Source organism: Populus euphratica, unplaced genomic scaffold, assembly GCF_000495115.2.
Source record: "Populus euphratica unplaced genomic scaffold, PopEup_1.0 scaffold70.1, whole genome shotgun sequence".
Taxonomy (NCBI): Eukaryota; Viridiplantae; Streptophyta; class Magnoliopsida; order Malpighiales; family Salicaceae; genus Populus; species Populus euphratica.
The window spans coordinates 272,640-296,959 of NW_011499950.1; the positions used below are offsets into that span (position 1 = coordinate 272,640).

Genomic DNA, 24,320 nt, shown 5'->3' on the forward strand with positions numbered 1-24,320 from the left:
CTTGTTTTTCCCCCCAAAAAACCCCCCCCCCCCCCCCCCTACTTATATCTATAAATCTCCACCTCCATCGTCTCCCTTCCCTCCACCTCCATACCGTTACTCTTTACCTCCCCTACCAAAAAAGTCTCCACCACCTCTATATATATACAAGTTTCCAACTACACCATACGAGTTTCCACCACATGTATACAAGCCTCCAACTCCACAATATCCCTTCTCGCCACCTTCGTACCATTACTCTTTACCTCCCCTGCTAAAAAAGTCTCCCCCCCTCCACATTTATACAAGTCTCTACCTTCATCATTTTTCTCCCTGTCACCTCCATACCACTACTCTTCAACTCCCGCGCTAAAGGAACCTCCTCCTCCTCCACAAGTACATAAATCTCCGCTTCCACCATCTCCCTCCCCGCCACCTCCGTACCATTACTCTTCACCTCCTTCACCAAAGAAGTCTCCCGCACCTCCATACCACTACTTTTCACCTACCCCGCCAAAGAAGTCTCCCTCACCTTCGTATGTATACAAGTCTCCACCTCTACAATCTCCCTTCCTGCCACCTCCGTACCACTAACTTTCACCTCCACCACTAAAGAAATCTCCCCCACCTCTATATGTATACAAGTCTCCACCTCCACCATTTCGCTCCCCTCTATGTCTATACCACTACTCTTCACTTCCTCCATTAAAGAAGTCTCCCCAACCTTTGTATGTATGCAAGTCTCCACCTCTACAATCTCCCTCCCCCTCACCTTCGTAGCACTACTCTTCACTTCCCTTGCCAAAGAAATCTCCTCCTCCTTCTCCATACATATATAACACCTTCGTAGCACTACTCTTCACCTCTCTCGCCAAAGAAATCTCCTCCTCCTTCTTCGTACATATATAAGTCTCCACCTCCACCATCTCCCTTTCCTACCATTACTTTTCACTAGGACAATAAGAAATCTTCTTCTTATTGTGATGAGTGACCTACCCAGATAAAAAATAAAAAGATGGTCTTACTATAATGAATAACTAACCAAGTGAAAGATAAAAAATAGTCTCATTATAATGAACAACTTACCCAAAATATAGAAAGTGACTTACCTGAAAAAAGACTTGGCTAGAGAAGTCTTGATAGGATAAGGCTGAAAAACTCGACATTTTCTTATTGCAGGGTTGACCTGAAGACTCTTCTTGATGATAGGGTTGATTTCCTTATTTCTTTGAGATTTTTCTAATGGCAAGGTCCATCTCATTCTCTTCTTGTTCTAAGATCAAAATCCATAATTTTTTGTTATTATTAACTCAATAATTCTTTTTTTCTTTTTCTTTTCAATCTTACTGGACTTTATTGAGGATTTTCCTGTAACAAATCATAAATATATGCAATGCTTTGAGGTTAGATGACATGCATGCATCCTTACCTGATTTGAAATATAGGTCCCCTCTCTTTAATTCACCATCGTCATAGGGTGCCTTTGTTTGCATTCCAAAGCCTTATTTGCTTTTTCATGCATTTGCTCATTCATGTGCTAGCCATCCATTCAACTGTAAATGCAATGGCCATCTATTCAACTATAAATGCAATGACCATCAGGCTATCTTTGACGGTTATTGCTCTCGTTGTTTATCCAGTTTGACTTTTCCCCCAAGTGTGGTGTTGCTTTATTCATCATTAAAAGCATAACAAATCATTCATCTCCTAGATTCTCTTGAGAACCATTCTTTGATTAACTATGCGCCTTTTGCAAATGCCCATTAAGAGGTTGTTTAGCGCTGACCTCAACTTAGATTGTCAATTAGCCACATATGTGCCTCCAGTTGAAACAATACTCTTCCAAGTATATGTTATCATTAGTGTCGCATCCTCGTGCAGAGCGTGGTGTCGCAGCGAACCTCCCCGAGAGCAGGGATTCATGTCGATTTTTTTTTTTGTGAATAAGAAAGTCGCCATCTAGTATTATGGTTACTAAGAAACCTAACTGGTCTTTTAGAGATTCTAAGGTAAGTGACTGGTTGTGTAAAGGGAATGTATTATCACCTCTAGTACACCCTACCTAAGGTAAGTTGTTTAGTGTTTGGTTTGCCTTATTATGGTATTGGTGTTCTCTAATTAGTTTTCTTACGATGGGTTTGCTATGATGAATGAGATGGGTTCAAAGTCTAAAAGCAAGAACCCTTGGCCAATATAGATTATAACTTTAGATATGTCTGCAAAATGCCAAGAAGAAATGATGCAGATCTCTTAAAATTTATGTTTGATTTGAAATAAATTTATAACCTATGAATTAAAAAATAACTAAAATAGAAATCTAAAAAGATTCAATGTGCTTTAAGAGCTTATTTTTCCCTTAGTATTTCAAGTGTTCGCGACTTGTAAATTGCAAGGAAAAGGGATAAAAATTTAGAAATCTAAGGAACTTTAGAGCGCTTTAAAAGCCTATTTTTACCTAAACGTTTCATACTCTCACGATTCGTAAATTATAGATTAAAAAAATTGAAATGTTCTTAATTATAATTGAGACTTCTTTCAAGGATGTGTGATGACTTATTATTTCTAGAAAAATAGTTTGGACATTAACCACTTGGGATTTCTTTACCTAAACATTAATAGTGAATAATAACAAGTTATTTCTAATAATATTTTGGATATTCATCCTTTTGGGATTTCTTTATCCAAACATTAATGGCGAATAATATATGAATTCTCCCTAAAATAAGATTTTTATATTTATTGAAATATTGATCAACACCCTCTAGAGTTTTATAAACATGTTGTAAAATCCAGTATGTAATAAAATAATTTTTTGTGTTTAAGAAATCCATGCTAAAACATATTATTTTAACTTTTAATATTTATTATTTAAAAAAAATAAAATTCAAAATATGTTAGGGTATTGAACGTTTACATGAAAACATATGTGCGCGCACGTGCGTGTATTTGCTGCATTTGCTTTGAAAATTAGGTATTATAAATGTGAGATTGATATTTTTTTACAATATAAAATAATTCAAACCTTAAAATAAATATGCTAGAAAATCATAAATCTCTCTCTCTTTTATTTTTTTTGGAAAGAAAAAAAAAGTTGGAACTAGTATGTCCGACCGAGTCACTTACCCAAGTAAGTGACTTGGCTGGACATAAAAATGGCTCAGTTATTATTCAATGAAAACTTTCCAGTTATTGTAAAGGAAAATGTATGCAAAGAGATGGGAGGAACATACTTGGAGGTAGAAAAGAAAAGGGAAGACGGCGACGGGGAAGCCATACTGGCTAGTCTATCAATGTTGTCGTTTGTTTCGGCTTTTTCCTCTTTATTCTCTATTGCCATCCATCTCTTGAGCTTTATCTCTATATTTTTATCCCTCTCTCTATTGGTTTTAACTCCTATATTCTTCCCTATTCTACAGATTTTATTTATAGAACATGGAGTAAAGACCAAAAGGTAGTCCCTACTTGTTCTTACTTTTGATAATCTTAAGAAAACTTAATCTTTTCCATCTGTTTCCTTCTGCTTTCTAACTTTCTGCCTCCTTCCTCTCTTACCTCTGTGTTTTTTTCCTTTCTCTGCCTCGTATTACCTGCCTTTCTATCCTTTTTCTTCTTCTCTTTTTAGGTTAACAAAGGAGGCATATATATATATCGTCTATATGCAGCTCTTATTAGGAAACAAATATTACATTAATTCTAGATGTTGTCGCAGGTTTGCGAGCAACACGACATCATCTGGCGACGATGAAGGCTTTTTTCGTGCCTCTTATATAAGGTGTTGTGTGTTAGGAAGTGTTTTTGGATTTAATCATAAAATTATGATTAATATTTAGGAGTCGCCACCTAATAATAAGGTCACTAGGAACCTATGGTCTGTGAGAATCTGGGTAAGAGACTGATTGTGTAAAGGACACACACATCACCTCCAGTACACCTTACCTAAGATAAGCTACATTGTTGTTTAATTATTATTTTTTTCTAAGTTAGGCTTCTATTCATTGATCTTTTCTAATATTTAAGGCAGATCTCTTTTCATAAGAGAGTCTCTACCTTAGCAGATTAAATCTTAATCGTTCTAAAGTATGAATTTCAGCATCATATTTATTTACACCTTGTATCATTAATATTGAGGGTGTATTATATCGTAGAATTTTACACTACACAAATATTAAAGTTTATATGTAGATCCTAAAAAAAGATTGGAAAAAGGATTTTTAATATTTTGGCCAAACTTTAATGGATGATCATAAACTGGTTATGATATCTATTTTTTTGGATTTTCAAAACATGAGAAAGATGCAATCTTTTTTAATGAAAACATGTTTCAAATGTTTTTAGGATTTGATCGTATGCATAAAAATAATTTTTTTAAAAGGAAAAATTAATTTAAAAGTTTTTGAGATTTTCTTTTGAAAATGTTTTGATTTTTTTTTAAATGCTTATGATAAAATCGAGTATTTTAATACCAGATTTGTATTTTATAGTGTCAATACACTTGATATTATGCAAAATTGGTAGAAAATATTTGAGAAAATCACAATTATTTTTAAAGGATTTTTGAATTTATTTCTAATTTTTTTTAAGAAATATATAATATAATATTATATATATTAATTAAATATTATTAAGACATGTGGGCTGACCTAGCTCAAATAACAGGGCTAGGCATAAACCTAGGAAACAGTAGGTCGATATAAATCCAACATATCTTCTTTCTCTCTTTTTTAGAGGCTCGGTTAGACCCAACCTACTTATTTGGTTTGAGCCAGAACTGACCCAGCCCAAGTGAGAAATGAATTATTTATAGAACATGAACAGTAAGTTCATATTCTGTATACAACTTTGCACTTGTAGCCAGCAGAGGGAAGTGCGAAGCAACTTTGAAGAGGAGAAGGAAATGTTGTCACTAGCCTGGAGTGAAGTTGGAGGTGGTCTTGCCATTGAAGATGAGAGGCTGATGGCGGCGTTGTGGAGAGTTTTGGCCACCAGAGTCATTGCGGGAGAAAGAAGAAATCGATGTGCAGAGAAGAGAGAAAGGTTCATGGTAGCTCTCGATGGTTGCTTGGTGGCTTCTTGTGGTGGAGCTAGTGGTGGCTTTGGTTGGTGGCTGAAATGGCGAGGAGAGAGAATGAGAGAAAAAAGTTGTAGAAACAGGGTAGAAATGCTGTTTTTTTACTGAATTTGGACCCGATTTCCCCCTTCTTAAAGACATGAAATTCACCTTTATTTATAGGCAGTGGAAGCAGTCAATCTTATTTATACTGGAAAAATGTTAGCCTTTGATTCAAGTTTGAAGAATCTCAACCATTGACTCAAAGTAGGCATTCTGAGTTATCAAATTTGTAGAAAGAGGCTGCATGAGTTGGCCTGTTTAGGCCGACACCATTTCATTGTCATTCAAATTGAAATGTTCACTTAGAGTTATAAAAAAACTACAAGGGATCATTTGTATGCATGTTTTGTTATATTTAATAGAGCAATAAAGCATTAAATACACCAGAAAAATAGTTACCCGAGCAGCGTTCTTGGACAAAATTAGAGAAGCATATGAATAGTGACCAGATGACGCGTCATCTGGTCCTCTATATATATATATATATATTCAAAACTGTTTTATTTTGGATTGAATTAGGGATTTTTACTAATTTGCAATTAAGTCCTCTAGCTTTCAATTTGTTTTAATTGAACTCCTAACTGACTCTAAACTTTTGATTTAATGTAATTGGGCCCCTGCAGAACTTTAACTTCAGCCCCGTATTTATGTGCCTTCAGCAAAATGGTCTTTAGTGTCAGATTTATGCAATTGAACCTATAAATGACCTTTAAACTTTCAATTTCACCCTCGGTTTTTGTCAATTAAGCCTCTAAGTTTGACACCTTTTGCAAATTGGTTCTTAGCTGTGAATTTCTTTAATTTAGACCCTAAAACTTTAATTTTCTTGCAATTTGGTCTCTAATTTCAATTAATTAACTTGGTAAAAATTAAATCTGATCTTTTAAAATTCAAATCTTCTCAATTAAGCTCAAATTAGGCTCCCAAACTTAATTTTTCACCAATTAAGCCCTAAATAAAGTTAATTTGACCCATTTAAAGTATAATTAATTCTTTATATTTAATTAAATCCTACAATTGGACCCAAATTAATAGTAATATATTGATTAATCTAAGACTTTTACTCCTATCATTAAACAACTGATTGTTTAGTTGTTTTTCTCCATTGTAGTTTTGAGTGCTTGGGCTATTCATCAACTTAATATACATAATGTCTTTCTTAATGTGACACTTGTTGAATAGGTCTACATGCAACAACCTCCAAGTTTTGTTGATTCTACTCTTTCTTATCAAGTGTGTTGATTACATAAGTCTTTATATGGCTTAAAATAAGCTCCCCGAGCATGGTATACTCGCTTAAGTGATTATCTTTTCTTTATTGGCTTTCAAGCTTTTAAGGTTGACACTTTATTATTTATCTTGTCCACAGGTTCTAATATCTTTTATCTTCTGGTTTACATTGAAGATATCTTGCTTATAGGCAATAACCCCATCTTGCTTCACTAATTAATTTAGAGTTTAAGCTTTAAAATTTAGAAGCTGTTCAATATTTTTTAGGGATTGAGGTTCAGTCAACTAGTATGGGTCTTATGTTATGATAAGATAAGCATATTTTTTACATACTTACTCAAGCTAACATTTCTTTTTGAAAACATGTTGATACTCTTATCTCTACCTCAAAGGTTATTATAATGTCCAATTTCTTGTTTTCTGATCCTATATGGTTTTGTCAAATTTTCGATGCTCTTTAGTATCTCATTTACAATACTGAATATATTTTTTTTGTTAATAATGTCTGTTAGTTTATTCATTTTCCTACATCTGCATATTAGACTGTCATTAAACATATTCTACATTATCTTCAGGATATAGTTTCTTTTGGCTTACATATCACCTGTAGCTTCTTCTTTGGCTTACATGGTTTTATGAATGTTGACTAGACTAGTAGTGTTGATGATCATAATTCTATGGGTGGATATCTTGTCTTTTTTTATCATATACCAATTTTATAGAAATCAAACAAGCAACACATGGTTACTCGTTCTTCTACTAAGGCCAAGTATAAAGCCTTGATCAACGATACTATTAAGGTCATCTGGCTTTAATACTTATTGTTAGATATGCAGATTACTTTTACTTCTGTGCATATGTTTTGGTGTGATAGTCTAGGTGCTACTTATTTATATGTGAATCCTATCTTTCATGCTCATATTAAAATGTTGAGGTTGATTATCATTCTGTACATGAAAAATGTTGAGGTTGATTATCATTCTGTATATGATAGGTTTGCCAAGAAGAACATTTGGATTTATTTTATCTCTTTCAAGGATTAACTTGTTGATGTTCTTATGAAATCACTTTCTACTGTTTATTTTATTGACTTTTTGTTTAAGCTTCGGGTTGATCCTCCACCCTTAACTTGAGAAAATCTATTAGAAGAAATTACACAATATAGAATGTATATATTTAAAAAATATTAATAGGTTTAATCTTATGTTGTAATCTCTACATTAAATAATATACACTACCCTGCATATATAAATAAAAACAATTTACTAACTAATAGGTTAAACCATTTATTCTTGTCAATTGTTCTTGTATTAGAATCAAAGATTAGAGACACAAATATGCCACTAATTATAGTCAATATAGGTAAGGTTCGGATTCTCAACAATATAAATGAGTATTTTATAACAAGCTCATTTATTACCACTCCACAACCCATCTTGAGAAGCCACAATTCGGTATTAAAATCTAATTCAATTAATTAATCTAACACGTTTAAAACTACTTCTTTTATCATAATAAAGGTTGAAGGATTTTGTTTTGAAAAAATTATGTTACAAATCTCTAATTTTATGTCTCTTTTTAACTATAAGCTAGTAACTTGATTTTTTGATTTTGGAGAAATTAGGCTTCCTTGTTTTTTTTAAAAGACGATCATAGATCGGCCAGTAAAAAAAAAGCTATAGAGAGAGAAAGAAAACTAAAAAGAAAAATTGGTTTCCTTGTTCTAATTAGGTTTCAAATGAATTTGGATATTGTTGAAGAAGAAGTTGTGAAAGCAAACTCTTCTTTCCCTCTCCATTTATTATGATTTTTAAGATTCAAGAACATGTCAGAAGATTATAAGCTAGAATGAGGCGCAGTAAAGAAATTTTTTTATTAAAGATAAAAAAAACTCATTTAAACTCAACAATTCTCATTATTAGCTCCAGTCACTTGAATTTAATTATAACTCAATTGAATCCTATTTACTTATCGAATTGAAATCATTTTCAAACATATTATAAAGTTTAACAGATTTAACAGCTATATTTAAATAACTATATTGCTAGTTGATTGAGCTAAATATTCATTGACATATCTAAAACATCATTGTATGGAAAATGGTTATCATACTAATTAGTCATATCCAAACGATCATGTCATGATTTGTAGGATATTGTACACATTTTAGCCTTAATTAATTCAATGAAGTACGGCACTGTAGCTAGAAAACTGGCAATTTATATATTTTCCCATGCAACCAAGAGATCATTTAGGGTGATTGGATACATTACAATTACAATTACTGTATAAACTGAAACAGGAAATGGAAAATTCTATAGCATTTACTATATTTTTCCTCATCTTTCACGGATTTCAGCATAAATGCTCGATTTTGATACTTCGGTCCTAAAAAATTTCGACTTGCCAATTGTATGGACATGGAATAAAGAAAAATAGTCCAAATGTATGGACATGGAATAGCCCTTTCCCTTGCCCATACATTTGGCCTTTAAGTTTTTAATATTTTTTAAATAAAAAAATTACAATAATGTTTTAGAAATAATACAATGATACTAATTTTTCAAATAAAATTAAATATTTTAATGATATTAATTGAGATTTTTAATGATGATATTATTAGCTACTTTATGAATAATTAATTAGATATAAAACTAAAATGTATTATTTTAAAAAAATCCTCATAGATAATCAATGAAAATAAATACTTATTTGGTGAAGATTTTATGTAACCCTTTCAAATTAATTATTCTTTTATTTTTTCTTGTATTAGCATAAAAATTATTAAAAAAAAATTTTTATTTCAACTGCTTTTCAAGTCATGTAATTTTTTTTAAATCATGCTAATATAAAAAATACATAAACAAAGAAGTAATCTTAGGTTGAGAAACTTTTAGAATCGGTTTAATTACCTCGAGCAATTGTGTTTCTATGTCAATGATGCATTATTCTCTATTTTATTATGAAAATAATTTGTCTTTCATGTATCTAATAAGCTTTTTACGTAAATCAAATAAACTGCTTATGTGCATATATATAAATGCAAAATCTTAAAATTAAATAACACATTAATTGACTAATTAAAATAGAAACTCGGAGAGTAACGCCTGCAATTAAGCTACTTATTATCTAGAGGAGAATTGAGAGCTCCCTCTTCGACTTTAACTAATATAAAACCATAAAAACTTGGTGCATGTCCTGTAACGGAAGGTATAAAATACAAAAGGTATACAGCCACAACAGTTATGAACTTTAACTAATATAAAACCATAAAAACTCGGTGTCCAGTAACGTAAGGTATAAAATACAAAAGATATACAGCCACAACAGTTATAAAATAAAAATAAAGAAAATCACAAAGATTTTTATAGTAAAAATAGCTAGTTGCTCCATGTCAAGCCAACTCTTCAAGACCTTCCTTGCGTGTTTCCAGCATCAAATTCAGCAGCAATCCTTCGTGAGTACTTCATGCAGCAATCTTGTGTTCACTCTTGCATTATACTCATTGATTGTTCAACTTTATATTGTTGACCTAGCCTCTTCTTCTTCTTCTTTTCCCATATACCACTGGATTAGTTGACAAGAATGAATGCATGTTGTGTTGTTTTCCTTCTAACAATTAAGTAATACTCTAAAAGCTACGAGAAAATACTATATATTTCCCTGTCCACCAAAAAGTAAATTACTGTGAATTGTAATAGTGATTTGTTTTTTATTATTATTTTAAAAAACGTTAAGTTATTCCTTTTAAAATTCAAGATAATTTTGGCTCGTGTAACCTTAAGTTTATCGCTAAATCATTCAACAATTAAGTAATACTCTAAAAGCTACGGTATTTCCCTGTTCACCAAAAAATAAATTATTGTGAATTGTAATCGTGATTTTTTTTTATTTTAAAAAATTATTCCTTTTAAAATTCAAGATAATTTTGGCTCGTTTAACCTTAAGTTTATTGCTACATCATTCATAAGAAATAAATACGAGATAACTATCCAAATGGATTGTTTATATCTTTTGGTTGTTGATATGAATACCTCAATAAAATCGAACATTTCATGGCAATGGCATGCATGCACTATTGCTTGAGAGTTTCTATCTAGAAACATTCAGCCTGGCATAAATTAAATTAACAAAGTGTATAATCCAAGTTTTAACTGGTAAAAGTCGTGCATGCATGTTACACTACTAAGCTGACAGAGGCACTTTACATGAATGATCAGGTCATCGTGAAGTCGCAAGAATCACTCAATTCAATTTTGCAAATAAGAGTTGATTTTTCTTTCCATTATTATCTACAAACTAATATAATATATGTAGATATACACACATGCATATAGTTTAAACTCGGTCAGATAGATTAATCTAAGAAACCTCCTCCTCACATGATATAAAACCCAACTCAAATCAAGTTTTAAATTTAAAAATAAAATTAATATATATGATAAGACTTAGTCAATTCATTCAAGTTGACATGTAATTTAATTGACCAGCTAAGTTAATCAAACCAACAATAAAAGAATTAAAAATATATATTGTTTTAATAAAAATAATTAATTTAAATTGAATTAAAGGTTCACGGGCTAAACAGGCCGGGTATAACAGATGTGTTTGTATATTCTTTGAATTATGCAATAGAAAGCAGAGCAGATAGGGATTATATATAAAGGTAACACTTTTTTTCCACAGATTTAATTACACATTATTCTGATGATAATGATCTTCTCGTCTTTTAATATGCAAAGTAAAGATCATTGTTCGATGATCAGCATTAAATTATATTAGCCTTAATTTGTATTTTATAATAAACCGTTAAAAACTTGGGTTAACATAGTAACTTGTCAATCTAATAAAATTTAAGACAAAAAAACTCTAATATTTTTTAAAAAAATTAGTCAAAACAATATTATTTTGATCCTTTAAAAGAATTCAGGTTAATTATAGTTAACCCAAAACAATATTATTTTGATCCTTTAAAAAAAGAATTCAGGTTAATTATGGTTAATCTCTCTCAACTTGTGACTTTGCTTTTACTCCAAATTAATTTTTAAATTGAATTTTAAAATTATGCTACTAATAAATCAAACAAAAAATGAAAAAAAGTTTCTAATTTTTATAGAATGTTAAACAAGGCATCTTCTAAAAAAATGAAAGTAATTAAGCCCTATCAATCTACATGCTAACGTGACCTGGTACAATTAGTTTTAAAAAAAATTGTAAATATCCATGTTGTGTTTATTAAAAAATAAAATAAAGAAGAAGAAAAGAAAATTGATTATGCCAATGACAATACTATATAGTTATACATGTACGAACAACATTATATATGGAGTATGAGCAAATCACTTTTGACCCCCTAATCAACAAACTCAACAGGGGCTGCTAAGTGTTATGGTTTATTACGTCTGAAATGACCATCTCCCTTAACTTTTACAGAATAATGGATCAATTTAAGTAATTAATGGAAGATAGAAAGCGAGTCACCATCCTTTTATTGGAAATGTTGTCCTTCATAAGTACAATTTTGCCTATTTTATTAGGGATCTCCTGTTCTTGAGTGGAATTCTGCAGAATAATTGCTGAACAAATTATTTAACAAATTATCTAAAGGAAGCTAGTGCCTGCTGGATTAATTAGAGATAAATAGTTGGGTGAGTTGAAAATAAACTAAACATCATTTTTCGAGTGGGCATAATAATCTAATTTATCCCAAAAACTGCAATGAAAACATTTACAAGAAAATAATTAATGTAGATTTTCAAGAAGCAAGATTAATATAATTTCGTGTCCCGTTGCTTGATGAAGTCAATTATGAATGGATTAACTAAAATCAACACATGATTCACTCTACTAGAATTTGCTGACAAATCTTTATAAATTAGTACTTGGGATTAGATTTTAAAGAATATTTTAATATTTATTGTTCCATTTTGTTTATTAAATTCACCGACTGTGAGATATACTACTTTGATCATACATAGATTTGTTATTTAGAACTTCCTTGGATCATGGTACGTACTGAAGTAACTTGCTACCTTCCTCATAAAACCTCAAGAATTTAACAAATCTAAATTAGAAGGCAACAATCTTTTAGAGTAAAATGGAAATCTTTGACTTGAAATTATGATCTTTGTCTCACGGATCACTTCTCCTCGCCACCTCTATTATCATATTTTTGTAATACATTCAGACCAAGCTGCTGTAGGTAAACGCGTTTACAGTTCTAACACGGAAAATGGCAACTCACCAGCTCTCAAGCTGACAATTTCTAGGTTTATTATATGCATTATTGATAAAATTAGTGGGAAACCACTAATAACAAGTAGACAAAAACATTAACAATGAGGAGGTTGCAGCTCAGTCAGATTTGGAACATATTTTTATGCTTTAATCCAGGCTGTAATAATCATGGGAAAACATGTCTTTGTCAACAATGATTGAAGGTTTCCCTATATAAAGGGCTAGTATTCATGCTAACCATGCAAACACAAAGCAAGAGTTCTCTAAGGATGGGAAAACGGGGGAAGTCGGGGCATTTGTCCCTAATGATACATGCTATAACAATTTGCCTTGTAGCCACCAGTGTGGTGGCTTACGAGCCTTATTATTATAAATCATCTTCTCCATTGTTGAAATCTTCTGCCCCACGTTATTATAAATCTCCACCACCTTCATCTTTATCATCACCTTCATCATATCTCTACACATCTCCACCTCCTCCAACAAAAACCCCTCATCTACTATACCGCTACAAATCTCCTCCGTCACCAAAGAAATCCTCTCATCCACTATACCACTACAAATCTCCTCCACCACTAAAGAAATCCTCTCATCTACCATACTATTACAAGTCTCTTTCTCCATCATCTTCATCACCACCATCTCCATACCACTATACATCTCCACCTCCTTCAAAGAAATCTCCCTCTCCTCCATACCACTACACTTCACCTCCCCCACCAAAGAAATCCCCTCATCTATCATACTATTACAAGTCTCCTTCTTCACCATCTTCATCACCACTACCTTCATACCACTACACATCTCCACGTCCTCCAAAGAAATTTCCTCCACTAACATACCATTACACATCTCCTCCACCATCAAAGAAATCCCCTCATCCACTATACCACTATAAATCTCCTCCACCACCAAAGAAATCCCCTCATCCACCATACTATTATAAGTCTCCTCCTCCACCATCTCAAACACCATCACCTCCATACTATTATAAATCTCCACCTTATCCAAAGAAATCTTCTCCTCCTCCATACCACTACACTTCACCTCCCCTACCAAAGAAATCCCCTCATCCATCATATTATAATTACAGGTCTCCTCCTTCAACATCTTTATCACCATCACGTCCATACCACTACATATCTCCACCTCCTTTAAAGAAATCTCCTCCACCGTCATACTATTACACATCTCCTCCATTACCAAAAAAACTCTTCCATCCACTATACTATTACAAGTCTCCCCCTCCACCATCTCCATCACCACCACCTTTATACAGCTACACATCTTCACCTCCTTCAAAAAAATCTCTCCCTCCTTCATACCACTACACTTCACCTCCTCCACCAAAGAAATCTCATCATCCACCACATTATTATAAGTCTCCTCTTCCACCATCTCCATCACCACCACCTCCACACCACTACACATCTCCACCTCCTCCAAATAAATCTCCTCCACCACCATACCAGTATGCATCTCCTCCACCACCTAAAAAGTCTCCCCCTCCACCATACTATTACAAGTCTCCTCCTCCACCATCCTCATCACCACCACCTCTATACCACTACACATCTCCACCTCCTCAAAAGAAATCTCCTCATCCTGCATACCACTATACCTCACCTCCACCACCTAAAAAGTCTCCCCCTCCACTGTACTATTACAAGTCTCCTCCTCCACCATCCCCATCACCACCACCTCTATACCAATACGCATCTCCACCTCCTCCTCTAACACCTAAAAAGTCTCCCCCTCCACCGTACTATTACAAGTCTCCTCCTCCACCATCCCCATTACCACCACCTCCATACCACTACACATCTCCACCTCCTCCAAAGAAATCTCCTCCACCACCACCACCTAAAAAGTCTCCCCCTCCACCATACTATTACAAGTCTCCCCCCCCCCCATCCCCCTCCCCCCCCCCCCAAAAAAATCCCCCCCCCCCCCCATTCTATTACACGTCCCCCCCCCCCCCCATTCTATTACACGTCCCCCCCCCCCCCCATTCTATTACACGTCCCCCCCCCCCCCCCCCATATATTACAACACCCCCTCCCCCCCCCCCCAAAAAAATCCCCCCCCCCCCACCCCCCCCACCTCTATACCACTACACATCTTCACCTCCTCCAAAGAACTCTCCTCCTCCTCCATATCCCTACACCTCACCTCCACAACCTAAAAAATCTCCCCCCCCCCCCCAAAGAAATCCCCCCACCCACCACATTATTATAAGTCTCCTCCTCCACCATCCGCATCACCACCACCTCTATACCACTACACATCCCCCCCCCCCCCCAACCCCCCCCCCCCCCCTACCCCCCCCCTCCACAACCTAAAAAATCTCCCCCCCCCCCCCCCCCAACCCCCCCCCCCCCCATTCTATTACACGTCCCCCCCCCCCCCTCCCCCCCCCCCCCAAAGAAATCTCCACCTTTTCCATACCACTCCACATCTCCACCTCCTCTAAAGAAATCTCCTCCTTCCCACTACCTTCATACCACTACACATCCCCCCCCCCCCCCAACCCCCCCCCCCCCCATTCTATTACACGTCCCCCCCCCCCCCCCCCATTCTATTACACGTCCCCCCCCCCCCCCCCTACCCCCCCCCTCCACAACCTAAAAAATCTCCCCCCCCCCCCCTTCCCCACCACCCCCATCCCCCCCCCTCCCCCCCCCCCCAAAAAAATCCCCCCCCCCCACCCCAAACCCCACCCCCCCCCCCCCCCATTCTATTACACGTCCCCCCCCCCCCCCTACCCCCCCCCCTCCATATCACTACCCATCTCCACCTCCTCCAAATAAATCTCCTCTTCCTCTAACACCTAAAAAGTCTCCCCCTCCCCCATCTCCCCCCCCACCACCCATCCCCCCCTCCTCCAAATAAATCTCCCCCCCCACCACCCCCCCCCCCCCCCTACCCCCCCCCTCCACAACCTAAAAAATCTCCCCCCCCCCCCCAACCCCCCCCCCCCACAAAATAACCCCCCCCCACCACCCCCCCCCCCCCCATTCTATTACACGTCCCCCCCCCCCCCCATTCTATTACACGTCCCCCCCCCCCCCCATCCCCCCCACCCCCCCCACCTCTATACCACTACACATCCCCCCCCCCCCCCAAAAAAATCCCCCCCCCCCCCCAAACCACTACACATCCCCCCCCCCCCCAAAAAAATCCCCCCCCCCCCCCATATATTACAACACCCCCTCCCCCCCCCCCCCCATATATTACAACACCCCCTCCCCCCCCCCCCCAAAGAAATCTCCACCTTTTCCATACCACTACACATCTCTTCCACCTCCAAAGAAATCTCCTTCTCCACCATACCACTACACATTTCATCCCCTTCCAAAGAAATCCCCCCCTCTATACTATTACAAGTCTCCTCCTCCACCATCTTCATCACCACCGCCATTAAACTATTACACATCACCTCCTCCTTTAGTTAAATCCCCACCCCTTCCATACTATTATATATCTCCACCACCACCATCTTCATCTCCTCCGCTACCCTACTACTATAAATCTCCACCACCCCCAACTCACTCATCACCTCCTCCACACATCTATGCATCACCTCTACCATTGAAACACTACTAACCTCTTATAGGGTTAGTTTGAAATTGTAAGACCATGAAATAACTTACCTTTTTTATTTTTCTTTATTATTTACAAATAAATTTCTAGTTTCGATTCAATTTGGTGAAAGGGATTTTCTTTATATAATAAGGATTGAGAATGTGGATCCATAGTGAATTCTTTTGTACAAAGATGTGCTTGTTGTATCATTTCTTTATACCATATGCAATGTAATGGTAGTAATTGTGTTTGAAAAGATTATACTACATTACATTTTTTTCTTAATAGCTTCTAGTTAAGTTTTGAAATGTCTTAATATTAACACTCATTGGCTCGAAGTTGATACCATTTCTTAATATGGCTTTTTCAATACGAACCATAAAGACCTATAACCTTTTCTCATTATCTTAGCTAGGCAAGTCAAAACCCTACGCTAAGAAATGGGTTCTTTTAAAGGTATATGTCTTTCCTAATTTATGAAAAGCATATAAAATCATATTTGTGCATCCTTACTAATTCTTCTTTTGGTGTTTTAACCTAATTAGGCATGCCTATAATTAATACCTTTAGTCCAATTATACTAAGATTCTATTATTTTGACATGGATATATTATATTTTATACTCTTGTAAAGCAATTACTGTTAATATTAATATTATCACTAACTTTTAGTTACTATATCAAAATAGAAAAGAAAGAGAAAATATATAAAAAAAAACATATATTCACGAGCTAATAACCTAGTTGGTGGTAGTCAAGTAGTAAGGAGACAACTAGGGAAACAGGACATCCCTAATTTGAATTCTACTACTTGTATTTCTTAATTCATATATAAATATGTGATCAACTAAGGGCCTTGAGTTGGCGGACTCTCCCCCATGGTTTTGCTCTTAGGAGTGGCCGCCCTCCCATTAATCGTGTTTAGGAGCGTGACCATGATATAAAAAAATCGATGTTATAAGTTTTTATTTCTTAAATTACATTAATCAATCTTAGCTATATACTTTTTTTCAAAAAGGTGATTTTGTAGGAAAACAAATAACACTACCAAATTTAATAGTTTAACAAACAAAAATATATGTCAATATTTACACTCATAGTCTGTCAGTACATATTTTAACAATAGGCTCATGAACAAAAATAGTTCATTGGAAAAAATCTCATTGATATTTTATGGTATATCAGTGGGTTTATTGGTGATAAATTTAATGATTAATTTAATGAAAGACAAAGCGAGCCTAAAAAAATTATCAACTCTATTCCATCGGTAAATTTAACATATCACTAATAGAAAAGTCATCTGTAATTCCATCTGTATTTTTGTTTTTCCATTAGTATTTCTTAGGGTGAATATAACATATCACTGATAAAATACCATTAGTAAGTTTGTCGATTAAATAACAATAGCAATGGTATTTACAGTAATTTTTTCCAACCCTCTAGAATATACCGATGGATATGGTCCGTCGATAACGCCATCAGTTTTATTTTAAAATAATTAGAATAAATTAAAATAAAAAAAATATAAATTTATACATTTATACATTCAAATAAAATAAATCTAAAATAGAGGCGGTGCTGGAAGAGGAAGAGGAGGCAGGTCATTGTCGGTACTGTAGGGCCAATAAGGAGGAGTATATGGACCACTCATATGTGATCTCATCTCTATCGGCATTCAGCATAGTTTGACCATCTTATCATTAAGTTTGACTATCTCAACACACAGTTCGGTCATCTAAAGGTTTAACATCACTGTGAACTCTGGAGTTTGAGTGCTCAAAACTAATTGCAAGCATCTAACAATCAAAACACTACGGGTCATCCACAAGTTCTGGAATATAGTGTTAGAGAGTCTATGAACCTTGTTTTTTACTTTTCTCTTAAAGTTGAATAGGTACCTACATGGAATTAAATGAATGTTTTGAATTATGCAAAAAAAGACAAAAAATTAATTATGATACATATGTAATCCCCAACCTCTCAAATGAATACATCCATTTATATTGGACCGGGCCTCCAACTCTTACCTCTAACAGTAAATATATGAGTAGATGCTCTCTCGAGTTGAAAAATAATTGAGAGAATATCATCTCAAGTTTGTATATTATCTGGACGATATTCACTTCAAGCCTCTTTATATGTTGTGTCTACAACTTGTTGGAGCATATATCTCTAAAAAAGTGATTGGTCTTCATAAGTGCATTTCATATCTTCTTTGGCAATAAATCCTAGTAAGCTAATGAAATGAGTGTTTACATAAACATCTGGCAATTATAGCTCTTCATTCCATACAATTTGTAATCCTTCAAATTCATCAACCTTGATATGTTCGAGGCATGTTCATCAAGAAAACACATACTTTTAAGCTATTAGTAGACAAGTAAGTATGCATTATTACCTAAGGCAAAGTTGGCTTTGGGCTTTGTGACCCGTGACCTAACATAAACCAACTTCATATTTATGATGACGAAACAAAATTATATTCATTCTAGTATTTATGTTATCCTTTTTTTTTCCCTTCACATCCATAATCGTATTAAAATATTCTCAAACATGTTATTTTCTATGTGTATGATATCAAGGTTATAAAAAAGGAGATTGGTCTTTCAATAAGAAAGCTCCTAGAAAATACTTTACCTAATTATGGGTCAAACCAAAACTAGAAAACTTTTATTTACTAGATTAAAAATTAAATATAATGTCACAATATCATACAATTCTTCTTCCAAAAGAAGTGGTGGTGCAACATCCCTTTCAACTCTGCTAACAAAGAAGTCTTTTATGTTCTTTTTATATTTATGACTTGTTAGCAAGAAATAGTTAAAAAAAAATGTTTTATCATCGTTTATTAGCATGAATACCTTATTATTTTTTATATAAGATGGACATGTTAATTTTACATACGTGCTCCAACCAGAAATTATTCCACAAGTAGAAAAATCATTGATAGTCCACATTAAAGCTACCTTCATAAAAAAATTATATTTTCTCGATATATTATAAGTTAAAGTCTCGGATGATCATAACTATTTCAACTTATCAATCAACAATCAAAGATAAAAATCTATATTCTAACCTAGACTATTAGAAACGGGTATAACCATAGAAAAAACCATGAACTCTATTCCCTTACACATCCTTTGTGGCAAGTTGTAAAATGTGATTATTGTTGGCCAACAAGATTAAAGAGTAGCAAATGACCTAAATGGATTGAATCCATTTATACATAACCCAAGATACATGTTTCTTGATTCCACTAAAAACTAAGGATGCACACTATTAAAATGTTTACAGGCTTCACCATCAAAAGGGTGCATCATCACTCTATCAACCGTATCATGTGAATAATATCATATCATATACTTGATAATAAAAAATCTAAGTTTTTATATGCGACAAGAGTCCTTCCCTTGCTAATTTTAGGTTTATAACTAGAATGCCCATATGTTCTGCATTTGGTCAACTATGCATTTTTAAGGTAGTACATTGTGCAAAAGTTTGAACACATGTTAATTTTTTTGTATCTTAGACCAAAGAGTTTCATCATGGACTTAGCAGTATAAAATTCTCCTTCAATCCATTTCTTTTAGGTAAAATGCTTCTCGCTCATTCCACAATACTGTCATAACTGACCTCACTCAACCCTTAATCTAACTTGATGGTGAATACCTATGCAATAATCGATAGTTTACTATAATTTATGCAATCATCCCATAATGGTTCCCTACAATCTTTCAAAAGAGCATGATCCCGATTCATCCCTATCGCATCTTTAACTATATTCTTTAAAGATTACTATTGTCAACTACAACTCCATACATATTGCTAGAACTAGAAGTTAACCCAACCATCCTTTCTATTATGGTATCATGAGGATCGTATGGTTCTTCACGTGCATTCCAACAAAGGTATTTCTCCATGAACCCTTTTTATAAAAGACGCATCGTTATAACCTCTAGATCGAGAAACCTTTTATTTTTATACCTATTACATGGACATCTACTACCGCTTCCACTAATATTTCTCAGATTAGACAATGCATAATTAATAAAACCTTGAATCCTATTACAATAATTCATCCCCCGCAACCCTTGAAGTGAATCTCGATATATGCATGAATAATAATTCATCATTATATCAAACTTATATAAAATAATGATGACAACATGTATTAATTAATTACATTAACTAAATAAATTTATAAAAATATTGATTTAGCTCAAACTTGTTCAATATATTTTAATAATACTCTTAATTCATTATCAATTATTTATATAAATTCAAACTTCTATATGTTTACCGAAAATTTCAACTTGGCAATAAAATTGACAAAATACAAAACAAACATATTAAATAAGCTATTATTTATTTCATTACAAAACACCTAAGTCAGAAATTTGACATAAATTTCATCAATTTACTATGAAAAATAATTTTTCAAAATCTAAAATAAACCCCTAACATGTACAAATCATAAATTCATACAACAAATTTCTATGGAAAAAAACTATAAAATAAGTAAATGCCCAAACAAAATATATATACTACAAATATATATATATATATATATAACAAATAACATTTTAAAATTGAGTTAAAAAAAAAAGTAGATTTGCTTACTTAAATGGTGAATCCTTAATAAAATCTGCATTAGAATACGAATGCTGACAAGCTGAGTGTTGTGGTAGTCAGATTTATTGTGAAAGTGTTAAAATTGAGGGGAAGAGGTAGGTGTTTGTTGCAAAAAATATATATATAGAAGAAACAAGAAGAAATGGGAGAGGGGGTGGGGATCTGATCACCATGTTATAAATTAAATATTATCAATGGATTCACTAGCAAAATAATTTTATCGGTCATTTTTTGGTATAAATACCACGTCACCATACGATTTACCTTTTTTGAATCTCGTTGTAATACCTTCTGTAATTCTCTTGATATGTACCAAGAGAATTTTACCATTGGTATATTTACAGACATACTTTATGGTTGTAATTCAATCGATAATATTGTTTGTACAAGTTACATGTCATCTTACTATTTAATATTTTTTATTTTTTATTTTTCACTGTAATGTTTTTGGTATATACTGAGAGAATTTTTCTCTTAGTGTTTGCTAATGAATACAAGAATGAAAATTTTCCTAGTAAAGATCATCATAATATACTAATGAAAAAATTGCATCGATGTCTCAATTCGTATTTGCCAAATTTTTTTATAGTGTAAAGCAAGTAATTCAAAATTTAAAAAAAAACTATAATTAGAATCGATTTACAAATTATATTATATAACTAATATAATTTGTTAACTCAAAAACAAATAAGGTGAATACCCTTCTTTTACCACGATATATTAATCCTCTTTAAACTGCTTGATTCTACTCTACTTGTCTTCTCTTTTATTTTTCCTTCTTCTCATTGCAAATATCTTAGCAATTATAAAAGCGTATGATCATGTTCAAACGGGATGATGCATTGAACAACTTTTACTTTAATTTGAAGACAATACCAAAACTAAATTTCAGTGCAGTAGGAATTACTATTAATTAGGTACAACGTCATTGACTTTGTATACCCATTTTGGTCAAAGATTGCTTGAATACGTATCTTCTGACTGAAAAACATGTGATTAATATAGTTTAATTAGCTGGCTACAAACAAAAGATAAGGTAATGAGGATATTCTTAGGAAATACAAGACAGGCCATGTACTTTGAGTTATAACTAGAGATATAATGTAGGTCGAATAATGTAGGAATTCTCTCAAAAAAAAAAAAAAACAAAAAACAATCAGGTGGGCTCTCACGTAGCATGTCGTGATCCAGCTCGTCTCAAGTAGTGCAGATGCACGTAGGATTAGGTGTCAATGAAACATGACGAGAACCAAAATCAGCAGCAAAGGAAACATCAGCCAAGAATTGGCAGCATCGGAATTTCCAGAAACTAGGCTGGTTCGAGGAGTCTTTGCAGCTATAAGTCGCCAATCGGAGGCAGTTCTCTTGTGGCAACTGGACAGGAAAAGAGATTAAGTTTCCTATAACTTAAAGAGGCTTTATATGTGGCAGGAACAGCCTTGAAACAGCAACTCAACCGATTTGAGAAGTTCTGATAAGGATCTGAATTCTAATTTCATTTTATTAAATAAAATTAGAGTTATCTTTATTAGTAGTTTTTTTCGGCAAATAAAATCATTTCGAGCTATATAAATAGTCAAGAATTTATTGAATATTCCTTTACGTACTAAAAAAATATCAAACACAGAAACTTTTCTGAATCTATCTTTTATTTCTTTAGTTTCCATCAAGACATTACAACTTTAAAACTCAAATTACTAGATAAATTTCAATTTCTTCGTATCTGCTTATTCGGAGAGCAACCTTTGGGAAGCGGATAAAGCCATCACAGATAAAGCATCTGGCTTTCCGAGCAATCATATATAATATTTCTCTCCTTTGGTCGACAGGAAAAAAAATAAACCCACCATGATCGACTGCACGAGTACTTGGAGGCTGTACGGTTCTCGACATAATCATAAATCCATTGTCATAAGTTCCTATTGGGAAGCCACTAACTAGAAGTTGATATATATATATATATTTAATTCATTAAACATTATTCCTCTTCTCTTCCTCCTAATGGCTTGGTGGTGGACAATAAAACTTAAACGAAGACATGACTATAAGAGCAAACTTGGGGGAGTGGAGAAGCAATTACAAATAGTTTTAAAGCAAGTTGCATTTTTTGAAACATTAATATTGCAATATTTGCTCTTATCAAGAGGGGACAAACAGCCATGCATGATTGAATACACCGATGCTCCTCAGGATTCTTGACTTCATCATGGCCAACATATTAACTCTCATCTTAGTTTCTGATTGGAAGCCCACTATCTAATGGTTGACATATAAATGTGCCTAACTGGAGGAAAGATCACTATATAAAGAGACATAGCAGCTCCATGCAAGTCACAGAACATAGACTACTAAAAACTTAATTTCTCGCTTTCAGCTTTCAACTTTCAACAGCTAGAGATGGGAACTTGGGGACGGCTAGGATATTGGCCTTCGCAGCTAGTCTATGCAGTGGCATTTTGCGTCATAGCCACTAGTGTAGTCGCTTACAAGCCTTACATCAATGCTTCGCCGCCGCCAACACTTCACCACCCTCAGCTCATCTACAAATACCCATCGAACAAGTTGCCATTAATTCCAAAACATGCTGAGCATCTTCCACACCATTACAAATCTCACCTTCCGAAGTATGTAAAATCTCCACCGTACTATTATAAGTCACCTTTATCCAGACCAAAACAAATAGTTTATCCATCATATTATTACAAGCCATCATCTCCATCAAAATATTTGAAACATCCACCTTATTTTTATAAATCATCACCATCACCACCAAAAAAATCAAAACCTATTCCTAAATACTATTACAAGTCACCACCACAATCAAAATATTCTTCAACACCTCATTATTATTACAAGTCACTACCACCATCTAAAGTAGTAGTGCATTCACCATATTATTATAAGTCACCACCTCCACCAAGATATATAAAACATTCATCTTATTATTACAAATCACCTTCACCACCTAAACGTATAGTGCATTCACCGTATGATTACAAGTCACCATCACCACCACCTAAACGTGTAGTGCATTCACCGTATTATTATAAGTCACCACCTCCACCAAGACATATAAAGCATTCATCTTATTATTACAAATCACCTCCACCACCACCAAAGCATTATCAAGCACCACATTATTCCTACAAGTCACCACCACCACCTTCATACTATTACAAATCACCACCTCCTTCATTCTCATCACCTCCACCTCCATACTACTACAAATCACTATCTCCTCCTTTGCCTTCACCGTCTTCCTCGTACTATTACAAATCACCTCCTCCACCATCTTCACCACCACCACCTTCATACTATTACAAATCACCACCTCCTTCATCTCCGTCACCTCCACCTTCGTACTACTACAAATCACCACCACCTCCTTCACCTTCACCGCCTCCCCCGTACTATTACAAATCACCTCCTCCACCATCTTCACCACCACCTCCTTCATCCCCGTCACCTCTACCTCCATACTACTACAAATCACTATCTCCTCCTTTGCCTTCACCGTCTTCCTCGTACTATTACAAATCACCTCCTCC

The 24,320-nt window shown here is 34.5% G+C and overlaps 1 protein-coding gene across 1 annotated transcript; it reads left to right on the top strand.

Moving 5' to 3' along the window:
* Positions 1-3,131: 3,131 nt before the first annotated feature.
* LOC105137933 (extensin-2-like) lies at positions 3,132-24,225 on the top strand (the record flags this gene model as incomplete). The annotated part of the gene is made up of 6 exons (XM_011043883.1): positions 3,132-3,277; positions 4,831-5,075; positions 12,776-13,048; positions 13,412-14,457; positions 15,821-16,081; positions 24,043-24,225. Coding segments are annotated over exons 1-6 (2,154 nt in total), but the record flags the coding sequence as incomplete, so codon positions are not given.
* Between the last annotated feature and the right edge of the window lie 95 nt (positions 24,226-24,320).